The sequence below is a fragment of the Amblyomma maculatum genome, chromosome 6 (genome assembly GCF_055883805.1).
Source record: "Amblyomma maculatum isolate TAMU_Amacu chromosome 6, ASM5588380v1, whole genome shotgun sequence".
Classification (NCBI taxonomy): Eukaryota; Metazoa; Arthropoda; class Arachnida; order Ixodida; family Ixodidae; genus Amblyomma; species Amblyomma maculatum.
The window spans coordinates 142,944,002-142,956,991 of NC_139349.1; the positions used below are offsets into that span (position 1 = coordinate 142,944,002).

Below are 12,990 nucleotides of genomic sequence, written 5' to 3' on the forward strand. Positions count from 1 at the left end.
CATTAAGTCGTCTCTTCATGCAGCAGCTGGGACTGCTGCCCTCCGAGACTCTTCTGACGGGGGAGGAGGCTGTTACGACCAAGCATCCGCAATTGCGCGCTCTATTGTTCGCCTGTGGGCATGGATAAGTTTTGTGAATATGTGGTGATGGTCCAATGGCTCTAAGTAAGCCTGTTTCCAGGAATCCTGTTTTGTAAGCATGTTTTGCTTTGTGGACAACCTGCAAATGCCAAATTGACCCTGTCAAGAGAACGTCTGGAAAAACACAAAGAAACGTCCCCCTGAGGGAAATAGCAGGAAGTGCTTTCTTTCTTTTGTTCACCCTTCCAGTCGAGAAGTGCTATCCTCCAGTGATGAATGCCTCCTATCCAAAGGAGAGGACAGAGTGACATGTCCGCTGACGTGCAGGACAAGAAAGGAGCATGACTCATACGGCCATTAAGTGATTTCCCGGGAATGCAGGAAAGATTTGCAATTGTCGAAAAGGGACCATGTTGGGAGCCCTATGCGGCGCCACGTGCACTCGGGTTTCTGAGAAGTAAAACCCCTTGTCAGAACCAGCCTGTGGTTTCTTTGCTGAAGAATAGAAATGTACCTCCTCTCCTCGCCGTTCCCAAGCTTTTCCCGCCAACAAGTGATCACGCCCAACGAATGAATGCCGGACCAGTCAGTGCTTCAGACCATCAGTGCAGTGATGTGTTCGATTGGATGCCGATACCTGAGGGGCGTGCCCTGGATTTGGTTGGTCAGCATCTTCAGAGAGGGGCTGGACATAGGGGGTTTTTAAGGACGCTGCAGAGCACGAAATGTCGCTCTGGGCCCTGGGTAAACGGCTCATCCAGTCGCTTCTCGCTATGAACTCTTAACGCTTGTCATTTTGCTTATGTACCCTTCTTTTTCATGTAAATAATCCTGTAAATAAGTTTTCTCAAAGTGCCATTAAACCTGCTTGTATATATTTTACCAACTTCGAAGATTCAATCCTACTTCAACCCCGAGTCTCTGCACGCTACCAAGTGAAGGCCGGGTCGACATAGCCCCAGCGTCACGACACCAAACTAGAATTACGTAACCATGGAAATATGACCGTGACCATCAAATCATATAGAAGTTTGCCAGCAGGCCTTGCCGCGCAGCCTAGCCAGAAAAGGAAAAAAGCAAATCTGAGAAGACTCGTCCCCTTGGAAACACTCGACGCTGGAGTCACTACTGAAGCCGCCACATTGTCCCAAAGTGTCTCCCAATGTTCCAGGCGGCATCTCGTCCTGGGAACTTTGGTCATGGTCACAATCCGTTTATGCACGGCGGGTTAGACTGCCTCATTTTCTATCGTCGTCCCATTTATCTTCATTATACTCGTAGGGCGGACAATAGGGTGTTCCGGCACCGTTAACCTATCAGTTTGTTTTCTTAAATATAAGAATTCATATTCTTATATTCAGAATATGAACTGCTAATCAGAACGGCTGGGAATTGCACCCGGTCTCTAACTTTTCATATCACAAAATAATATGAACCGTTGCAGCCCGCTTCGTTTCACGAAACGATCACTCGCAACATTCTGAACTTATCGACATGTCAATAAAAACGCCTTCCGCCGTCCGCACAAGAGTTAAGTCTGCGCGCTCGGCGCAGTCGCCTTTTTAGTAATGAAAAACACGAATCAGACGTTGAGGAAACTCAATATAAATCTATATTACAGGTGAAAAAAAAAAAACACTAAGGAACACAGTTTCGCACGTGGTATATGTACAGCAATGTTCAGCGCGTATTCACAAAGGCTGCACAACTCGCGGCTACACTCTCTGATGACAGTCGTAGGACCATTCGCAGGCACAGCCTCGCCACAACTGCATCGCACTTTCCACCTGTTCCCCGCAAGCACAGCGTTTGGCATCCCGACATCTTGAGGTTGGCGCACTCGGTAAGTATGCACAGTCAGTCGCTCCTTCGCACAAAACAGAGCCAAGACCGAGCACAGCATTGCCCTTGCGGTGTTGCTATAGGATTCATTGTCTCACTCAATCCAGCTTGGACTGCTATGTGACACAACACACTTGTGAAGATCAAAGTGCAACGTCCCAAAGGCAACGAACCCGTAGGTGTGCCACTCAATCAAAACTAAGATTTCAAGCGTAGACACACACAAGAGGGAGCGACGTCAAGAACATACGGTATTATATCAGATGGCTGATATGACTGCACAATGTAAATGACGCCTTGAACAACGCTATTAAGAGGGCGCTGGTATAGTCACGCCCTGGTTGTGCCATAAAACGGACAAGGTAGAACTATTTCTCACCTCAGTGCTATCGGCTAACAAGGGCGCCGAAGAATGGAGCAATTGCATTCCGAGCACGGTACGGTATGCTTTTGTACTCGTCTATACCTAACGTCAAAGGCTGACGTGAACGATAGTTACGGCGATAAATCAGGCCTGAACGAATTGGCGAACAAGGAGTATTCGCGCAAACCGCACTCCGAGTCCGTCTCGGTCCAAATGCAGCGAAGAAATGGTGACTGACTTAGATCGCTGTTCATAAACCTTTCTTTACTCGGCTGGAACTCGCTCAGCTCAAGAATACAAAACGGCAACAAAACGCGGCAACATGCGGCTTTGAGGCGCTCATTGATCTCGCGTTCTGACTCGAAAGGAACTTTGAAACGATACCGGTCGCTTTACTAGAGGAACGCCTGCGTACCAGGGTTTGAGCACGCCTATTGCAGCGTCGAGAGTCGCCTTGACAAGAAGAGCCAAAGCACTGGCTGGAACTTTCGCTCAGTCATTACTTCGCATTCACTGTTAGCGTAGCTACAGAACCATGTTATGAACGCAACAGTTGAAAAAATATGGGCTGTGGGAAAACGAAGTTCTGCAACATTAGGACACTGAACGGCTCGAAATTTGGCAGCAGACATCGTAAGCGATACAAATGACGCACCAATAAATTCCAGGGAAAGTGAGACGGCGGCACACAACTGTCACTTATCAGTCAAGGATGGTTCCATAAGGTGGGTGTCACTACGCCTCCGAGTCCTCCGGCACGCACTCGCCACCTTCTTCGCCGCGGAGGTCGATGGCGAACTTCTTGGTGTACAGCTCTCGGGTCCTGGTGGTCTTAACCATTTTGCTGAACTCGCGGAAGGCGGCGGCCAGGGTCAACGTGAGCCTCTTGGCAACCGCCTTGCTCTCACACACGAACGCGTGGCAGCGGAACGGATGTTCCTGAAGACAGGAGGCAGCAGACTCACGCACCACAATCATGGCCACCACCTTGCTGTAGCTGACGTCTTGGACGCCGTACGAGATGCACTCGATGGGGTACACACACGAGAGCGGGGCGCCACAGTTCTTGCGGCCGCCGCGGCCTCCGGCAGCTCCGTTGGCAGCCGCGGCAGCAGCTGCGCCTAGTTCGACGAGCGACACGCCTTTCTCGGACACCTCCAGCTTGACCATGGGCATGTGCGCGCTGGTCAGCTTGCCGCTCTTGGCAGCGGCCACGAGGTCGTCGACAGCGCGCCGCGTGTGCTTCAGTCCCCACAACCCGGTCGCGTCCTGCACGCCCAGGTACTTGACGACGAAGAAGCCGGGAAGCGTCACCTCGTCGTTCGGGAAACCCTCCATGCTGATGTAGCGGCCGCGCACTAGTAGTCACGACAGCAGCAAGTCCTCTGGAACCACAACGGCTGCACGCGCGCGCTGCTCCCGCCTTCGACGGTGGCGCGCTACTGCTGCTTGATGCCGCAGCGCCGATTGTCGGTTTGTCGGCCGGGGCTCGTCTGCTGCCGCGCTGCTCGGTTGGCGGCGGCGGCGCTCTCTGCGTGGTTCCGGTTTGAGAGAAGCCCCGCGTGATATCCCCTCGCTCACCGCTGCCGTTGTCTCTCTCCTTTCCTCCTCTTTCTCAAAGGCTACCCTGCAGGGCTTCTGCCGCAATGTTCCTCGCCTCGGGCCCTTTTGTTTTGAAAAACATTTACCTACGGGCCCTGCCTACGGGCCACGACGCGGCTCGTTACGTCAGGAAACTGGCCTGAAGCGAGTTTTATAACGCCCCCTTTGGCTACTACGTGCGGCGCTTGTAGACCGTAGAATACGCCTGTTTCACCACACGCCTTTTCGAGACGCGGCTGACGAAGCATTTGGCACGAGTGTCCGCCCCCCTTTGGGAATTTCATGTTCCACATGTTTAGCGCGAAATAATGAGCGCTATGTATCAACGCAAACACTGAATGATGGCGGTTGTTCTATGGAACACTCTTCGGTGTATTTTTTTTGCCCCGCTTGGTGACTTCCTGTCATTGCCCGAATAAAACGCCTACGCAAACAGATAATTTGCCCGAGAACAGTGCACGGCCTAATAGTGTGCACTCAAATTGGGCGCTACTAACTGCTATTAGAGCGTACTTACACTGTCGGATGACGGACAATAGGCTCAGAACGAGAACTAATTCTTCACTTGTTTTTATCTGATGCCACTCGTAATAAAAGCTGATCATCGCGTTTCAAGGCAACGGCAACAACAAAGTTTGGCGACCCTTCAACACCCTGTCAGAAAATAAAATAGATAAGCACCGCTTGAGTATTCGTCGTGTGGTTATCTATAGCCTCTTACGCAAGAACTTGACAGAATGCGGTTCCAGTTGATTATTCGAGATAAGGAGCGAGTTTCGTATAGCAAACGCGTGACTGGTCTTCTATAGACGCTTTTCCTGAACGTGTTCGCCCTTACCCCTCGCCGACTGGACTTTTGCCGGGTTGATGTAAACGGCCTGTTTGTTTGAGTAAGGGTGGCAGACAGTGATATTAACTGTATGATCTATACATTTTGCAAACGTTGTCGCTACACACACTGCCATTTTCGTTTGCTGTATACAGTGCTAAACGGTCGAACGTCAAGCGGAAAGTTTTTCGTTATGGATTTGTCCGTCGCCGAGATAATGTGGTGGATTGGTTGGTTGGTTTGTTGGGTTTAACGTCCCGAAGCGACTCAGGCTATGAGAGACGCCGTAGTGGAGGACTCCGGAAATTTCGACCACCTGGGGTTTTTTAACGTGCACTGACATCGCACAGCACACGGGCATCTTGCTTTTCGCCTCCATCGAAAAGCGGCCGCCGAGGCCGGGATTCGATTCCGCGTCCTTGGGAACAGTAGTCCATTGCCGTAATCACTGCGCCACCCCGGCGGGGTAAATGTGGTGGATTGTCCGTGTGATTAAGCACTCTTTGTACTACACAGTACCGCGGTACCTAACATGAAGAATGCTAGCCAAAATTTTATCTTTGTATCCTCACCAAAACCCATCGGAGCGCATCTGTTCATCCGCGTCGCCCCGCTGCACTGGCTTCTTTTTTTTTGTTTTTCTTTCCTGACAATTGGTTAATTAAGCATCCCTCATATTATTTTCGCGAGTGTGTTCCGCGCGTTCCTTTGCGCGACAGCAGGTAGTGAAAGAACAGAAAACTGCTCTTTTTTCTTTTCATGCTGCGTTCAACTGCGACCTTTCCGAGCGTAAAGCCCACGGCTTCGCTTTGACATATACGTCATGCGAAGCGCAAAGACCTGCCTCGTGCCCCGCTGGGTCAGGAAAGACAGCGCCTGAGAGTGGCATGCGAGATTGGTGGAATTCCATACGTGCAGCTGTGCGAGATAATGGTGACCAAAAACAAAGATAAGTTCTCGCTACTGCAATCCGGCGCATCGATCGTCAGCCCCGAAGGCTTGCAAAGCGGTATTTATTTTCCTGAGGACGTCTTGGCTGCGAGACAGGTTATGACAGCTTCGCATATGAATACAGTCGTGCCTCATTAATATGACCCCCGTTAATATGAACGACCCGAATTATGGACAGTTTTTCTGGGGACGAACCTTTTTTCAATGTATTTATGCCTCATTAATATGGAAACTCGATGTCTGAACAATGGAGAGGGGAAGAATGCACACTGCCCATTTGAGCCCATGTATTTTTGTCCCGTTAATATGGACAGTGCTTGAAAAAAACAGAGGAGTCCGAACGCAAGTTAAAGACGGATGCGCCGCCCACGAACCTACGCGACAGCCGGTACGGCCAGATGCCTGAACGAGTACTGTGGGGATGGAAAGAACCAAAGCGGGGGTGTCGCCGTTTTAGGGGGGGGGGGGGGGGGGGGAGCAGAGACCGCAGAGAAACGTCCACAGCAAACCGAGGGTCAGCTATGTAAGAAAGACCCCGAAAGAGGGGAACCAGGGAAATTTCTGGGCGCAGCGGAAGTGCAGCAATGAGAGGCAGCAGTCGGGAAATCAGCAACATGTGGTTGCAATAAATTCTGCTGAACGTGAACAGAGAGGCCGTTAAAAGCGTAAGAAAGAAACGACAGGAAGAAAGAGAAGCGCCTAAAGTGGCGGAGGGAACTGAAGTTTTCTTTCCGAAAGCACACGAAGCCGTTAACGTTTTTCGGTAAGAGTTAAGGCACACTCTCAAAGTAGAGCGACAAAAGAAAGGCGACGAGCACGCAACCGGAACCGGGCGTCCCGTCCTGGACGCCCTTCCTTCTCATGCTGCTGGTTTTGGTCACTGTTGCGCTACCAAACTGCCATATTTTGCGTCCCAGGCGGTCCGCATGTCGGCTTCGCTTTGGTCAGCGATGCGGCCTTGACAAGGTCTGAGCCACGGCCGCTCGATGGAAGCGCACTGGGCGGCCGTGTCTGATCTCTTCTTAGTCGGCTAGCCGTCTTTCTAAACTGTACTTCAGCTTGCCGTGTTTGTTTCATAGGAACACATAGAAACGGCACCAGGAAGATGGGATTTCAATAGCCTTCTGCATAGCAGCTTGCCAACTTCACTCCCTCGCTTCCTTACGGAAACAGTAAAAGGCAAAAAAGAGAATCAGAAGAACGGAAGGAAGAAAGGTTAACTAAGCAAAAAAGTGCAAAGCATCAGAAGCCTGTAACCCTCAACGTGAGTCTGGCTTTTTGCATGGCGGGAGTTAAAACGCAAAAGAACAGAGCTGAACGTAGGCGCGAAGCAAGCAATCTGTGAATACAAGCGGCAAAAGCCAAAGCATCGATACTACAGAACTCCGATAAATGGCTCAACGTCGGCATCACAGAATCAGCCACAGTCTGACAGCGCCCAGCGCAGTTCGAAGAAATGGAGTCAGCCTTGTTAATGTGGTTTGGGAATGTGCGCGCGAATGGTGCTGTCGTGAGCGACGAAATGCTTCAAGAGAAGGCTCGTTGCTTCGGCAACATTAATGGGTACGTACCTTTCCTTATCCTCCATCTTGATAGCTTTTAGCTGTGATTACTTACGGAATGTTTTGTTCAGTAAAACAGGGTGATGTTTACTGAGAAAAATTATTCTACGTTCTGCCTAGGCGTGACTACTCAAAAGGATGGCTGACAAGTTTTAAGAACAGACATGGCATCTCGAGTCGACGGATTCATAGAGCGGCATCAAAGTAGTCATTACCCCTACAAGGTAATCGTCCCATCAAAAATGCACTTTAGCCCATTTAATTCAGCTGGAGGATAAAGAAAAAAAAAACAACAGTGTACAAGTTCGTTACAAATATGCTACCAGCGCAAGAGAAAAGTTCAAGCCACAACTAGCTAGGAACGTTTTGCGTAAGGGTGTTCCTCAATCTGCTCTTTCCATAGGTGGGGAGAAACCAAAAACAGGAGGAATCGACACTGGAATGTGTCATCACTGAGCATCTGTTACTTTTGCCGTTTGTATATATATATATATATATATATATATATATATATATATATATATATATATATATATATATATATATTTTTTTTTTTTTTTTTGTCAAAGTGTAAGCAGTTGTGAATGCAATTTTTTTTTTACTCGTGCGATCCCATGTAGAAGATGTAGTTTATGTCAGTCTTTTGTGGACATCCCATGTGAAGTCACCGGGTTTAAGCAGTGTTCTCATAAGTCACATAGAAGCTCTGGGCTTCTTTGTTCTAGTGCAATATTTCTAGTGCTTAATTAGAGTGAATCTGTAATACCGGTGACATACGCGAACTAAGCACCCAGTTAGCTTGAAATCAACAGTACTCAAAGGTTGCCTGACTTTCCGAGCATGTCAAAGTTCGCAAATTTATTTGTACGTGAATAAATTTCTCCATTTATATAGTTATTTAACTTATTTTCGGCCCAGTTTTTTGGGGGGCATGTAAGCCCATACGCTAAGGTTCCCATCAAGTGATTGATGAGAGATACTGCAATGAGACATATTTTTCCCGTAACCACTGCGCGATCAGATTCTAAACTCAGCATTCGATTAGAAAAAAGGAATATTGTCCGTCCCGTCACCAAATGCCAGCATATTTGAATAAGTGAGGAAAAGAAGCGGTCCAAGCAGTGCATAGCTGAAAGCTTCCACCGACGAATTGCCTGCGAGGACGTATAGCGTTCTCGGCCTGGTAAGTAAAAATAAAGCGAGCGTTGAACTGGTCGCTTCTTTAATGGGTATCACAGTTTCGCCGCGACCTGTAATGAGACACGCAATCCAAAGCTTTCGCAAAGAAGGAAAATGCCAGCCAGGTCTACTGCTTCAGTGACTTCATTTGCGCATACTCGGCTTTAAGTATGCAACCATAGATACGTCAAAATTCGCGTTGATTGCCAGATAAGATATTGCGTTGTTCTCCGGAAAGCATTTTAAGAATTTAGAAAGTTATTTGCAATCTTTTTGGCTGCACACAGAAGTAAAACAGACCTGCAGTTAAAAGCATTACGCCTACATGAACAGAAATAAATTTTACCTCATTCGTATCGTTAGGAAAAATAGCGCATGATAAGAATTGCTTAACCCGCACCTTGGAACAGCATTTGAAACGTTCTAACGGGGTGGCGTTGAGGGCCCCTTCCACCAAAAATCCGCCGTCGGCGCCTGCGCTGTGAGTGAAGCATTAGTTGTGGTTTAACTCTGGTTAACCCTAGTTGAATTGCGATAGCAACGGCGGAAGCTTCCTTTGCCTGCTACATTATTCCCCTGTCACGCCCTATCAGTGTAAGGTGCTACATTATTGGGGACGTTTAAGCTCATCCTTAAGAGTATGACGCGAGAGCGTGAGCTACCAGCCCACATTTAAAGGAGAAGGGTTCAATGGTGCTGAGCCGAATGTGGAGCGAAAGCATTAGCTGCCGGTGACCGAGCGTCATTCTTCTTCTTCTTCCTCTTCTTCGTCTTCGCCTCTGTTCAAGGTCAAACGTTACCCTTCTCGGGACGACGCGACGGGCCGAAACCTGGCGCAGTATTTCTATCGCAATAAAACCACGAGCATGGCGCTGACAGGCGGCAGCAGCTGACATGTCCGAACACTGACTGGGCGTAGGGTTTGGCCAACTCTGGCCTCTCCTTTCATATAGGAGGGTGATATAACAATCAGCCTGTCAGCATCCTTTCATTCACGTTACCCTATAGGCCATTAAGGCACATTCATACGCCTCGGTTAAAGCGGAGCTTTATGTGCGGGCTGGTAGCCTGCGCTACCACGTCATACCCCATAATATTTTTTTCCTGCTAAACACGAAGTCAGGCAGTCAAATACTAACAACGCCGGCAGCATTTTGGTGATAGGGGAATGCGATAGTGCGGATTTATTTTCAGTGCACGTAAAGAGTCATAATTAACATGAATTATTTGGATGCCCTGCTCCACAGCATTCCTTACAGTCTGCCCACTGCTTGCAGACGTTTAACATAAGTACTCATAAATGGGGCGTGACAAGCGTTTCAAGCGACGCGTCAGTTGCAGTAACATCAGAGTGACTCAAAGGCATCGTCCAGAAAGAGAGAGAGAAAGCACTTTATTTGCACCAGTCAGAGAGTACAGATGATCGGGTGAGACAGTATTTTTTATTTATTTTTTTTACCTATCGTATAAGGTATGTTCGAACACGTCCCGGCACTGCGCTTTTATATTGCAACCCTGAATAGTTTTCGCATAGCTCGCGCCTTAACTTCTAAAAGGAGCTGTCGAAATTTCCTTCTAGGTAGTCGTATGCCCATTTGCCTGCTGTTTTCTTTTTTTTTTTTTTTATTGTCCAAGAATTGTTTTTTGCGCGTGTCTGACTTCTCGGTATTGCTATTAGCACTGCAGTGAACGGGTAGTGAAAATTCGAATGAAGTTCAGGAGTTGCAGCTTTTTCCTATTGCAGGCCCATGATCCATATATTACCACTCTGTAAAGAAAATTAGCCGGAATAACAAGATTTATTAAGTTCCTAAAAAGATGAAATTGCGCGCGCATTCTCGTGTACATAAAGTAAACCGATACCGAAATTCGAAATCTTTCCACGATTTGTTAGCGAGGAGTAGACGTTCGCAGTGAAATCTAAGGTTGCCTTGCCTAAGTGGTTTTGACGTTCATTAATATTTCAGCATATCTCACGGTCTCTGCTCTTCAACACATTGATGTGCGAGCTGTATTCGGAAATGCTTTTGGCGCAGTATTGCTGCTTCTCTGACACGTAATGGCGACAACTATATACGGACCAAAGACGAATAGACTAGTGTGGCAATATGGCACAGAAACGAACTTCTTTTTTTTAACTTTATGTGGTTTTCGCTGATTGATCTGAGCCCTAAAATAGCAAACTCGGCGGCAGGGACAACGGTCATCAAATATTTTAGAATAACGGTCATACTCTCGGCTGCGGCTGTCGCTACAAAATAAAGTAATAACGCCACTTGTCGGCGACTTTGAGTACTAGGAAACAACCACTGCAAAGCTTCACTGCGATATCATTCTGTAAGCAGAAATAAACCATTCACACGTGTACACTTTAATCGTGCGTGAAACGTCGGGCATTAAGGAATTGACATGAATTGCCCTAGAGTGAACTCCAATTAGCTGGCAGCATCAGATTACGAAACAATGTGTACTTGAGGGAGGACTGAAGCGTCTCGTGTCTCTATATGCAACCTGCTTTACACTAAACGAAAAGCAACATGAAGCAAATGTTCCCAGCGCAGACAAAGAGTTCGCACGTAAACACTTTGGCCTGTTTCACAACAGGCAAATAAAGCCAATGGCAACGCGGCAGTGTACCGTTCGCTCCGACCGTGAAGACGTTTTAACCGCGGCTGCAAAAATCAGAGTTCTAGCCTGTGAACTACAACTATATGAGATGGTTGCACATGGTGAGAGTGCAAATCATTTCATCCGATGCCTGGCAATAAACTGCGTGTGCCCGAATTGCTAGAATTGGACGCCCCCTCCATCTCTACCACCAGCACTGCCCCCTGGTAAGAAGCGGGCCTGACGAATCGCAAGTTTGTATTATACCTAAACCCCGCAAATGGCCGCATCTGTAAGCCTTGTTAATGTAAGGAACATGACGTCCGTTTTAAAACTAGGGATATCATTGTCGATTACATTTGATACAGCAGCTGGTACCTGACAGCTGACGTGCTTGACAGATTTCATTTACTTTGATGCTTCCTTGGACTATAAACGGAACAGAGTTGTCATTTCGCGGCTAACAAAATTTATTTGCATGATGCCCTGTTTAGCCCTAAACCTTTTAATTCTCTGTCAAAAGATGTTACTCTACGCAGGTATGCATTGCACGAAGACCTTTTTTTAGTAGTCACGAAGAGCGACGCAAAGATGTGGCAATAAAATTGCACTACTGAGCTGGCAACTGAGACATGCCGCGCAAAATATGCTCTCCGCTCCTCCTGCTGCTTTCTTCCCCACCTGTTGGCACACATTTTACTATGTTGCACAAAATGAAAAGAATGTAAAGTTAAGCAAAGCACAACTATTTCTGCCTTCGGACCTCTGTGGCTGAATCACTGATGTTAATAGAGGTCATAATCATCGGCTGTCAAGAGCGCAGGAGAAACATTGCTAAAGACCGCCTGATCTGCGCATGAGGGAGTCACTTTGAACGAGAATTTAATCGCAGAGAGGCCCGCGCACGCACTAGGAATTAACTTATATCGTTTGGAAAATCCAGTGGGTACTCGTTTGCACAGAGGTCCGAAACCCACACTTGACGCCACCATAGGTCACAGTTAGAGTGTGGTTGAGCTGAACCAGGAAGTGGGCAAGCAACCTACGTTCCGCATCAATGTCTCGTGCAGAGAGACGACTCTTGGTATAAAACTCAAATATCTCACTACCTGCCAAATTGCTGCTTCTTGGTCACCTTGCCCGCACCTTTCATCCTTGCAACGAACATTAAATGCGACTGTTCAGGCAGCAAGCTACACGAGCTCCTCCATTTGCCCATTCGCTTCCGCTCGTCTCGAACGGCAGCGAGGAGAACGCAGTCAGCGGGATGGACCGCGGCCCTTTGTCTGCGCGCCGTGATTCACGTCTCCGGGATCTACGCCTCGCGACAGCCGTGCGCGTCCGGGCCGATCGGGTGACCCGCCCTCGCACGTCGCTCCCGGCCGCGTTTATCTGTTTGCCCAGCTTGTATGCGTTCTCCCCTGCGCACATACGCGAAGACACGCTTCGGCGAACACAGGTAGCTCACCTGCCGGGAGAGCCTCGCTGTTCGAGCTGCTCGTTACCGGCGTCCGTCTACGGAGGTGGCTGCCGGCGGCTGCGCGCCTTCCAAATGCAGTTTCTGTTGTCAGTTCAGCCTCTGTCGTGTTCGCTTGCGTTCTCGCGTCTGGTCTTTGCGATGAGGTTACCGCTACCTGTGGAGTTCAACATTCTGTAACGATCCATGAGCGCTGCCGTAATGGAATGCAGAGAAATAACGTCGACCAGTTTCGGTTTAAGGTGCCCTGACATTGCGCACCACATGATTGTGCCTTGCATTTCGTTCTTGCCCGTTAGGATACCTGAATTCAACTCAGAAATGGAGCGAGAAAGCCGATGAATTGAACTTCAGTGCTATAGTTACAATTGAACCACTCGGTGTGCGTAACTTTTGGTGGTGGCTCGGCTGGAGTGGCGCGACACCAAGAACGGTCAGCGTTGAGTCGCGGTATGGCTGCCTTTCTCTGTGCCTGTTCATACGTTCATCCTAGTAT

The 12,990-nt window shown here is 48.4% G+C and overlaps 1 protein-coding gene and 1 long non-coding RNA gene across 2 annotated transcripts in view; both read right to left on the minus strand.

Annotated features, from left to right (window-relative positions):
* The window catches only part of LOC146186936 (uncharacterized), a 51,506-nt gene extending 38,941 nt beyond the window's left edge, over window positions 1-12,565 (minus strand). The window contains exon 1 of the long non-coding RNA XR_014707884.1: window positions 12,486-12,565. This is a non-coding gene — a long non-coding RNA (uncharacterized LOC146186936). The remainder of the gene's footprint in view (window positions 1-12,485) is intronic.
* Window positions 1,671-4,019, minus strand: LOC146186937 (uncharacterized). The gene has a single exon (XM_084607500.1). It carries the CDS (start codon window positions 3,623-3,625, stop codon window positions 3,023-3,025), a length of 603 nt encoding a protein of 200 aa, XP_084463626.1. The 5' UTR covers window positions 3,626-4,019; the 3' UTR covers window positions 1,671-3,022.
* Window positions 12,566-12,990: the final 425 nt, after the last annotated feature.